The sequence below is a fragment of the Durio zibethinus genome, chromosome 11, assembly GCF_047325235.1.
Source record: "Durio zibethinus cultivar Kanyao isolate XHJ-2024 chromosome 11, ASM4732523v1, whole genome shotgun sequence".
NCBI lineage: Eukaryota > Viridiplantae > Streptophyta > Magnoliopsida > Malvales > Malvaceae > Durio > Durio zibethinus.
The window spans coordinates 21,298,047-21,308,448 of record NC_143172.1 but is presented as its reverse complement, the minus strand read 5'-3'; the positions used below and the strand labels follow the sequence as shown (position 1 = coordinate 21,308,448).

Here is a 10,402-nt window from a genome sequence, read left to right as displayed (position 1 = left end):
AATTATAGTAATAATAGTGATGGAAGCAACGTACAAATCTGTGCAAAAGCAAATAATGAAGTGGGCCAAAAAAGACGAAAGTGGTTTTACAAGACAGCCTAGCAGTAGCAAAGAAACATTACCATAAGCTGAAAGATGTCATTTTCACCTTTTTCTTTGTGGTTTGAAAAAGGATTGGAAGCCAATGCTCCTCTGCCCTATTGGTTTTTGGTGGTTACAAAATTTTTGTTTCTTCAAAAAAGAAAACAAAAAGACATCGAAAGCCTAAAAACATTAAAAGCCCAGAAACCGAAAGCCCAAACACTATTATTTCAATGTGGCCGAGCCTACTTTTAACATCTTATGGATGATCCACCAAGTATCATACTCTAGCCACCCACCAAATACTTTTGATTTTCCCCAGAAACTAACAGCCGATCGTTGGAGAGCTAAGCTGAGGAAAAACTGGTGAATTAAGAGGAATGACGATCCACACGTTTGCAGCTCTTCGAGCATTTGGACCTCCCTTATTTGCCTTGACCCCTCAACGCTCTCGGAACTGCAAATTATCTGTTCGAAACTGTATGATAGACCCAATTAACTCACGAAAGGTACTAACTTTTACAACATTTTTTCTTAATTATGTCCCATTGCTACTGGGTTTTGTTTGGTTTCTGTGAAATCTCTGGAAAAGGAAAGAAAATGTTGGAATCGTATAAAGTTGTCGTTTTGAGTCAAATTGGTAGCAATATACTGTCCATTTTTTCTTTTTTGTTATTTTTTTTCCAGTTCAGCTATGATGTTAGTGTGTTCTTTTTTCTTTTTTTTTTTGGGCCAATAGTTTCAGTATGGTCTAGACTCTAGCTTTAGTCTTTTAATAGGGAAATTCAATCATTTTGATGAATTTCACTTGGTTTTGACAGAATATGTTTTATTCAATAGTTTGCCATCTTCGCTTCGTTTTTGTTGCTTTCAGAGTGAAATGTGGTTTTATTTATGCTAGAAGTTATGGCAGAAAGAAGGAAAAAAAATTACTTTAAAAGTGATAAACCTAATCCTCTAAGCATCAAATTAACTTGTTTATGCATTGTTGAAGTGCATGATCAACTCTTGATTGGTCCTTAAAATTGTTGGCATAAACCTAGCAGCTAGTTTTGCAAGTTAAGGAGAAGCTTGAAAAGGAACATTATAGTCTGCCAGTTGGAAAAAATGGAAGAGATGATGAAGACATGATTCTCTGGTTTCTAAAGGACCGGCGATTTTCTGTCAAAGAAGCTGTCGCTAAGTTGACAAAAGCTATTGTATCCTTAACCTATGCAATATGCATTCATACTCTTGTGACTCTAGAACTTTAATTATGCGTAGTTAAATGATCCCTTAATGGCAATCATTAATTTAGTTGAGAACAATGTAAAGTTCATGGAAGCTGATTGGGACCAAGACTACCTGTGTATTCTTTTTCACAAAAGGAAAAAAAAAAAAAAAACTTGTTAGTTTATTTCTTTTCCTGGTCAAGACTGGTTTGTAACTCTGAAGAAAACTATTGAACCACACTTTTCAGTTGCAAGCTTTTTAGAAATAGAATGAAGAAAATTTGGAGACCGTAATTTTATTCTATACCTGAAAATTTATCCTGTTGTCCTTAATGCTTTTTTCTAGAGATGGCGTCAAGAATTTGGAGTTTCTAATTTGTCTGAAGATGCAGTGAAAAGTATAGCTGAGACCGGAAAAGCCTTTGTGCATGACTTTCTTGACATTAATGACAGACCAGTGCTTGTTGTAGTGGCATCTAAGCACCTTCCTGCTGTAAGTTTCAGAGGTCACTAGCCACATGCATGTATGTCTATTCAGACTTTTGGCCTTGAAGGATGCTCTTGTCTTGTTTTATACCTTTTAATTCACATGCAACAAAAGATTTTGTGCATGTATTTCTTGAGAAAAGAGAAAGACAAAGTTTGCTTACATAAATCTGGATAATTACCAAATGTACACACTAGGATGCTTTGACCTTAATTATGGTGATTCATGACAGTTATATGCTCTATTTCTCCTGTACCACCAGATATGAGACCATTTTTAAAATAATTGATCCCCTAATTAGACCATTGAATTGGAGCTTAAATGGGAATTGAAATTTGTATCTCTGCTTAATGAATTAGTTTCTAATATTTTTGCAGTTTTTTGGGGTTCCAGACACAATTCTTCTAACCTCCATAAGTATAAATTACCTTTCTCTCCTCTAGATGATGCAGGACAGCTTAGGGGGTTAGGGTTTATGATAACAAATTGGAAAAACAAGATCAAGACTAAGAAGTCAAACTTTCCTTTAATTCTTCCTTGTTGTGAATAGTCTGCCTTTGTAGCTCTACTCTGATTTTGTCCCTCAAACCAGTCTTAAATCGGCCTGCTGCTAGGTTAACATAATTCACAAATTGACTTCTAATCATAAACTCATCAGATCTTTGAATATACTCTGCTATTAACATGCTTCCTTGCTTAAAAGTAGGGGCCTTGTCCCATCTTATTCCATGTACTAATTTGTGGCTGTCCCAACCTGTTATGTTTCTTTCAACACCATACCACCATATCTTTGCCAACCCAACAAGCATCATCTTTGCCAATTTAATTCTTCGAGCATACAACATGTCATCTTTCAAAATCTGGAACTTTTGTCTTGATTTCTTTGGTATATCTTTAGTCGTATCTTGTACTTGTTGCCTTCTTTCAACTACTTGTTGACCTAGTGCAACTGTCACAGGCCAAGACTCTCAAACTTCTAGTCTGTGTGGCTTCCGAGCTGTGGGCTTGACTCTTTTGGTGCCCAAGATCAGCCTGCACTCAGAAAAAATGTTCAACACATAGTGCTCCAGGGCCTAGCAAGCCAAAGGGCTGCACACTCACACTAGCACACTAGGACTCTGAGAGAAGTAAGCTAGGAAGGAGAGAGTTAATGCAAGAATATGAATTAGTAATGGTTGCTTCTCTATATGAGGGGAGGGCACCCCTATTTATGGTTGAGCCCTCTTACAGCATATGGCTGCCAATAAGCCAAATTTATAGTCTGTACACACCATCTAGAGCCTAGGTTCAGATCCTTCCTAAGAGGTGACCTTCTAGACATTGGTGTTCCAAAGGGTTCTACACATATGGGAAGCACTAGGGTCTAGAAGGTTCCATACCCTTCTGCTGCAGTGCCCGCAAGGACTTCCAGTGTCTTTCGTTCCTGGCCAGGGCTCCAGACAGTTCTAGAAGGTTCTGCTCCTGGAGTGTTCTGGAGCCTTACTGCACACTGCTCTCAACCTCAGTGTCTAGTTGCACACCGTGGTACTTGATCCTGCGACCTGGACATCCTGCACACATCTGTCTCATGTACACATCCTGCACGCAGGGCTGGGTCTCCTTGGTTCTCCAGCCCAGTCACATTTGGCAGGCACCTCTGCTAGCTTCGCACTGCATACCTGGGCCTGGACCAGTGCGCACACTGTGCCACAACACTGTTTTGTCTTTGAGGAAGGTTTCAGAACTTGCTGCCACAAGAATTTGTTTGTCTTGGGTTTACAATTTTTCTAACATCTCTTCAGACTATAACAGCAATCTTTTTTTAGTGCTTTGATCTTTTCTGACAGAACCTTTTGGTTTCTTCATAATTTTGATGAACTTCAAAATTCAAATTCCATTCTGCCTTTGTCACCATTGTTTGACCAAAATTACTGCAACAACTTTAGGATCTTTAAGCTTTTATACCAACTGATGCAGGACCGTATAGGGGACTTGGGCTTTATGATAAAAATAATTTGAAATTCTTAAGAAAATATGGAAAATTAAATAAAGAAAAGAAAAACAGCAAAAGATATCCTAAGCTTCATGCCTAGGGTTTCTTGATCGCATCACACAACCAAGAAGAAAGAAAACCTAAACATCACACCTAGGGTTGATTGCATCACACAATCTGAATAGAAATAATGCTAAAAAATTCTTATAATCATAATCCGTCTTTTAGAAGAAAGAGTACATTGTGATTTATTAGTCTGTAGCCTACTATCAACCCTAATCCTAAAAAATAAACTTCACTTAGAAAACTATTAGGATAAAGAAAAGTACACTAAGATGCTAAACTCTAATATAAATGCAAAACACCAAATGTAACCCTATATCCATAAGATATTACAATTAGCCCCATAAATACAACAGGATTAACAAAATAAAATCTTAAGTAAGCTTGTCCCACAGTTAGGTTATTTGTTTTCTGCTTCACTATATATTTGATAGACTAAATCTTCTTGTTTTAAGGATCATGTTCTATATAAAAAAATGTCGAAACAGAGTTTAATTTGGACTGTTATAATTTAAATATGCTTCTAAGATGATTAAGCTTCCAACAAAAGTCATTATTTTCCTGGTCACAGATGCACGATCGTCTTGAGAACGAGAAACTATGCATATTTTTGATGGAGAAGGTATTGAGCAAGCTTCCAGCTGGGAAAGAACAAATACTCGGAATATTTGATCTCCAGGGCTTTGGCACCGAAAATGCAGATCTCATATTTTTAACTTTCTTGGTAATTTACAAATTAGTTGCAGAATATTATAGGAACTTAAATCATTTTATTTGTTTCATTACTAATATATCAACATTGAGCTGTTAAATAAATGCATTTGACTGGCTAAAGATAAAGAAAAAGGAAACCATCAATGTTAACTTTTGAATTTCTTACAATTGGTGCTTGCATGTGTTTGTATGTAATAGTATACAATCATAAGCATATTATGGAGAGAGACAGAGGTCATGATATCCTTTTTCGTTTTATTGGATGCTAAGGTTACGAAAGTCTTTCTGTTGTCACATTAACTGATGTGACATATGCTCAATTTATGAGTTTAGTTCCCAGACAATATTATTAAGAATAAGTAAAGTTGACTTAATTTCTTCTCTTTTTGGCAGTTTGATGTATTTTACTATTACTATCCAAAACGGCTGGGTGAAGTTCTCTTTGTGGAAGCTCCCTTTATATTTCAGCCTATTTGGCAGGTAGCAAAGCCCTTGGTAAAATCATATGCTTCTCTGGTACGCACACTACCTATGACCTTATTTCTGGAAAGCCTATTATTGTTTAAGTTCAAAGTAAATATTCTTTAGTTTCAAAAAGCACTTCCATTCCACACAAACTACTTCTTATATTTATTAACTCTTTTTTTAAAACTCTTCTACTATTCACTCTATTTTCCTCTGCCTTTCCTATTTGCTGATGTTTGAGAGCTTCACTTTCTGTTTTACTATCAAACCATGCTTGCTTAAAAGGTTCTAGTTTTTGAGCTCCTTTCAGAACTATTGATAAGACCCTGCAAGCTCAGTGTCAATGTAAATCCAGCTCGGAGAGAATCAACTGCAAGTGTCTCATTCTTATTGATTTTATCTATCATATGCCTGCTGATGGTTCTTGTTTGGATACTTTATTTGCTTAGCATTTCTTACATTTGGGCAGATATACAGTCTTCTCACCAAATAGCTCTCTTAAACTTGAAAAACGTCAACTCTAATATCCATTAATGCATCCAACCTTTATAGGCATTTATATTAATCTCTCTACCACCTTAGGTCATACAGTTCCAAGCCATTCTGATAAAAGCAGAACAAATTGATTTTGCGATTCTGTTGTTTGTAGTGATATAATTTCAATCTAACAGGCACAAAAACATGGGCTCTCAATTATGACTTGATGGGAACTCCCCAATCTAGACTGTGTTTTTTATTGTTTAATTTTTTTTTTTATTGTTGTTTCCTTTCCTACAATTTTCACATATAAGATATCAATACACATGTGATTGACTAATCAATGGAGCTGAAACTTTAAAACATACAATTTTAATGTATTCTCACTGCCTTTAATGTCATTTGTATATTTTTTGGGATATTTCATATGGTCTTTTGTGTTTTGAAGGTGAAATTTTGCTCAGTGGAAACTGTCAGGAAGGAATACTTCACAGCAGAAACCATACCGGTCAATTTTAGAGACTGATGCAGTTATTATACATCCTTAAGATTTGGGTATGTTTACAATTTTTGGCAATCCACTAATTTGTAATGTGGAAATTATTTTTTGCAAGTCTTATTTTTCTGTCAATTGAAAGATTTACCATATTTTTCCCTATTTAATATATCAGCATTAGCTAGGCTATATTTGTCTAATGATTAGAAATTGACTGACCCTAATAGTGGCTTTCGGCCTTCACAGCAGTCAATGAAAGTATGAAAACAGTGTAGTTTTATTAAGCTTTTTAGTAGAAATTTTAGAACTGTTATTCTCTTACTTAGGCCAACAATTGCAGAACTTTGGGCCTAAAAAAAAAAACACACAATTGCAGAACATTGAAGTGCTGAACTTAGCGTTGGAGTTCTGATATAGCATAACTTGCAAAGATCAGAAAGCGGTTTGGAATCTAGGGAGAATGTTGATGAGTTCCCCAATTTAAAGAAGAATGGAACAGAATTTGAAGTAGAAAAGGGATTCCATTTGTTTGCCCTCTAGTTATTAATCGGTGTACTTTGCCTACATGCAATTTGCCTTATGCAAATGATAGCTCATTTTACAGAGTTGGAAGAGAATGACTAATTGAGTTTGTAACCATGGATGGATCTACACTTTTTTTTTTTTCCAAATTCAATTCAGTTTGTCAAATTGCTTGACCTTTATTGTAACCAAAAATGTAATTAACGTAGTAAATTGAAACCATATGTTTATTCCTCTTGTTGCATTGACTTGAGAGATTAACTGTTCCAGTACGTGTAAGGGAAAGCACGAGATAAAGACAGATTCTAGAAGGGTATATCATAAGAAAATGCGATGTGAAATTTAAAAAAAAAAAAAAAAGAAAAGATTTGTTAAGGAACATGAATATTTGTAATTAGTTTCCTATACACTACAAACGATTTATCAAGCAACAAATTAGATTCTAGTTAGGGCACGAATTGAATCATTTGGAAAATTTTTGCAAAATAAGTGTCTTACGAAAACAAATTTAGATTTGAGATCAAAAATAAATTTGTAGCTTAACAGAAATACGATAAGTTGCCGCATTCTGAAATGTATAGGCAGACCTACAAGTAAAACGTTAGCACAAGTTAATTCTCGTACTAGTATCCATTCCAATTCCCTTAAGATGTGACATCAAATGTAAAGCATTTTTCTTCATTTTATTCTTTTCATGTCTCTCTCTTGGAAACACAACTTCTCCGTATTCTTATTTCCATGGCAGTTTTTTAAAAGAACAATCATGTATTTCGATTTTATCACGCAACTTTTTTTCTTCTTTAAAAACACTGTTCACCTCATTCATCCATATCATCCTTTTCTTTTTGCTTTCAACGATGGTAATCAAGGGTTTAAAGAAGATATCATTACAATCTCTGTCAGTACCACCTATAGTTTAGACATTGTACATCTTTCGATTCGCTACAATACGTTGACCCAATGGCTGGATTTAAATCTCTACTCTATGTTGAGATAGGTTCCAAAGCCCTGATAACTCATGAACCCAGTCCTAACTTAGGTTCAAATACTAAGAATGTTAATTGTTTTTCTGATTGGTTGCCTTTAAGCCCGTGGTGATTCTTTACCCTTGCATGGTGATGCATTTAGTTTTAAGGAAAACATGTCCTTGATTTTTAATGAAGCACATGTTTGCATGGCAAACTGTTGAGATATCTTTTCAACATAACCAATTTAATTAATTAATGCAAAGGCAAATTAAATATTAGTCTAGCAAACTAAACTTCTTGGATTAAATAATTTGGTAAAGACTAACTAGAAGATTCATATCAAGTAAAATATAGACCAATATGTTGTTTGATAAATTTTTTTAAAAAAATCAATACTGAAAAATTAAGTATTCTAAAATTTTTTGGATTAAATCATTTAGTAGAGACTAAGTGAAAGATTTATACAAAGTCAAAGAAATAGACTAGAATTCTATCTGATAAACTGATCGAATTCAATATTAAAAAAATTAAGTATTAAAATTTTTCTTTTGAAAATTTTAAGTACTAAATTTTCGATATGAAAGTTGTTTGATACACTACCAAAAATTAAATGTTTAGTAGTTATTAATCTTTTATAAAATAAAGATACGATTTTATAAGCATTTTCAGCTGGTAAACGTTAAAAAGGAAAACATATATAATTACACAAAAAGAATATAAGATTAATGCAATTAATAACATTTTTCCTTAAATAAAATTAACTTAATACATTAAGTAGCTAAGAGTTGTTTAGTATTTTCATTACTTTTTCATTAACAAATTTCTGCTAATTAGTTTCCAAAAATGAAAAAAATAAAACACATTGAAAAATAAAATTATTGAAAAATTTTCAATATTTCAAGAGAAATTATCTAATAGACTAATAGCGGAGTTTTTTTTAATTCCATAAACTTTGGTTAACAATACTTTTTAAGTATTTGGTATCATTTTTAATATCATCGTGGATTGTAATCACCAAGGTGATTTTATAACTTGTGAATCGAAATCATTTTTTTTTATTAATGATCATTTGATTCATATAAATTAAAGATTACTGTATTTGATATTATTAAAAATAAAATATTATTTTATTAAAAATATGAAAATAACTATCCTTATTATAATAATAATACAAGTTAATGACTTAAATGTTGTTTAAAGGTAATAATTTATAAAATACAGTAACATTTTATTTATTTTATAATAAATATAATTAAATTATTAAATATATTTATTTATTAAGTAAACTAATTTTTATAATATAAATTATTTAAAAAACATTTGAATTAGAAAATAAAACTAACCTATTAAAATCATAATAAAAAATAAAGATATTATATTATATATAAAATATTAGAAAAATAAAAAATTACACAAATTATTTTTGAATTTGTTATAATAAATATTTGTTTGAAAATATAAAAATTTATAATATAAAAAAATTACAATTTTAAGAGAAATCAAATTTTTAATTCACATAATAAATTAGTAATATTGATTATTATTAATTCTACATATCACTTCATCTTGGTAATAAAAATTTCTCACCTTTTTGGATAAGAATCATATTACTCTTCAAGACAATAATCTGATTATTCTCAGTGATCCAAGATCACGTAAGATCATCAAGTATTTACTAAACACGATAATCTAATCACCATGTATAAAATATTATAATTTTTGAAGTGATCATTTCATACCAAATATTATTTTAGTATATATTTAAAAAATTAAAAATTACTTTTTTAAAAATTTGGGATAAGGATCATTCTATTAAATCTCTTTTGTCGAGTTAAAAAACTTTACTGATAGTGTATCGAATATTTTCTTCATTTTCAATGGATTATCGAACACACCTAAGTGTAAGTTTAAGCTTGACTAGAATTTTCAAGTTGACTACTCTAATATCATCATAGACTTATCTTTATTGAAAATCACAACTAGACAACTTATGCATTACCGGATTTACAAGTAGACAAGCTTAAAATTTTAGTTCACGAGATACCAATTTGACAATTAACTCTTTAAGCTTGCAAGTGATCAAGCTTGACAACTTAGGCACTACTGAATTTACAAGTAAACAAGCTTGAAAGCTTAGTTTGCAAGATGCCAACTTACCAATTAAGTCTCTAAGCTTGCAAGTTGTCAAGCTTTGACAACATAAGTTTTAGGCTTGAAAGGTGCCGAGCTTGATAACTAAAGCTTTACCGAATTTTCAAGTAGGTAAGCCTCAACTCTATGCTTTGCCAGTAAGCAACCTTGACAACTAAATTCCTAAGCTTGCAAGTTGTTAAGCTTAACAGCCTGAGTCGGAGTCTGAAATGTGCCAAGGGTTGATAACTAAAGCCTTACCATATTTTTTATGTAGGCAAGCCTGATCCAAGCTTTGCAAGTCATCAAGCTTGACAACTAAGTTCCTACGCTTGCAAGTTGTCAAGCTTGATAACTTGAGTCTTAAGCTTAAAAGGAGTCAGGCTTGATAGCTTAAATCTCGCCAAATTTACAAGCAAGCCTAGAAATAGGAACTTAATTCGATTTTTATAAATTATAATACATGAAAAGTTTACCCGAGTTAAACCCACAAAAAATGCTAAGAAGACCTAATGCTCAAGTTGGTGATACTTCACCAGTTTTGGTATCAAATAACCAAGGAAAACTCTACAAGTTCAAGTTCGGCTTGAGAAAAGATGAAGACAATAAAAGCCAAGGCAAGCTAGGAGAGTTAAGCTTGAGAACTTCAAGCTTTAAACCTCACCACATTAGTTGAATGTCAAGTATGATAAATTAAGAATTTTACTCTTCTTGTATTTCTTGCCTTCGAAGGTCTTAAATTTTAGGAGATCATCGACGTTATCAACCCATGTTGAACAGTTTCAGAATTTTTCAAAATAATAGAATGGTGCCCAA

The 10,402-nt window shown here is 32.6% G+C and overlaps 1 protein-coding gene across 5 annotated transcripts; it reads left to right on the top strand.

Moving 5' to 3' along the window:
- Positions 1–323: 323 nt before the first annotated feature.
- On the top strand, positions 324–6,723 carry LOC149516188 (Sec14p-like phosphatidylinositol transfer family protein). 5 transcript variants are annotated; one of them, XM_089768297.1, is made up of 7 exons: positions 324–590; positions 1,125–1,280; positions 1,639–1,785; positions 4,386–4,538; positions 4,922–5,044; positions 5,919–6,025; positions 6,307–6,723. In XM_089768297.1, the coding sequence occupies exons 1-6, from the start codon at positions 462–464 to the stop codon at positions 5,994–5,996; spliced, it is 786 nt and encodes a 261-aa protein (XP_089624423.1). In that variant the 5' UTR covers positions 324–461; the 3' UTR covers positions 5,997–6,025; positions 6,307–6,723. The 5 variants fall into 5 exon arrangements, with proteins under 5 accessions (XP_089624423.1, XP_089624422.1, XP_089624421.1 ...); XM_089768295.1 differs by having other exon boundaries at positions 331–590; positions 6,343–6,723; XM_089768298.1 differs by having other exon boundaries at positions 337–590; positions 1,128–1,280; positions 6,343–6,723.
- The last annotated feature ends 3,679 nt before the right edge of the window (positions 6,724–10,402 follow it).

What these genes read in the sequence shown, in the direction of transcription:
- LOC149516188 (XM_089768297.1), top strand. Translation starts at nt 462, where the DNA reads ATGACGATCCACACGTTTGCAGCTCTTCGAGCATTTGGACCTCCCTTA. An exon ending in ACCCAATTAACTCACGAAAG is followed by an intron (nt 591 to 1,124) that starts GTACTAACTTTT and finishes GCATAAACCTAG; the next exon opens with CAGCTAGTTTTGCAAGTTAA. An exon ending in CTAAGTTGACAAAAGCTATT is followed by an intron (nt 1,281 to 1,638) that starts GTATCCTTAACC and finishes GCTTTTTTCTAG; the next exon opens with AGATGGCGTCAAGAATTTGG.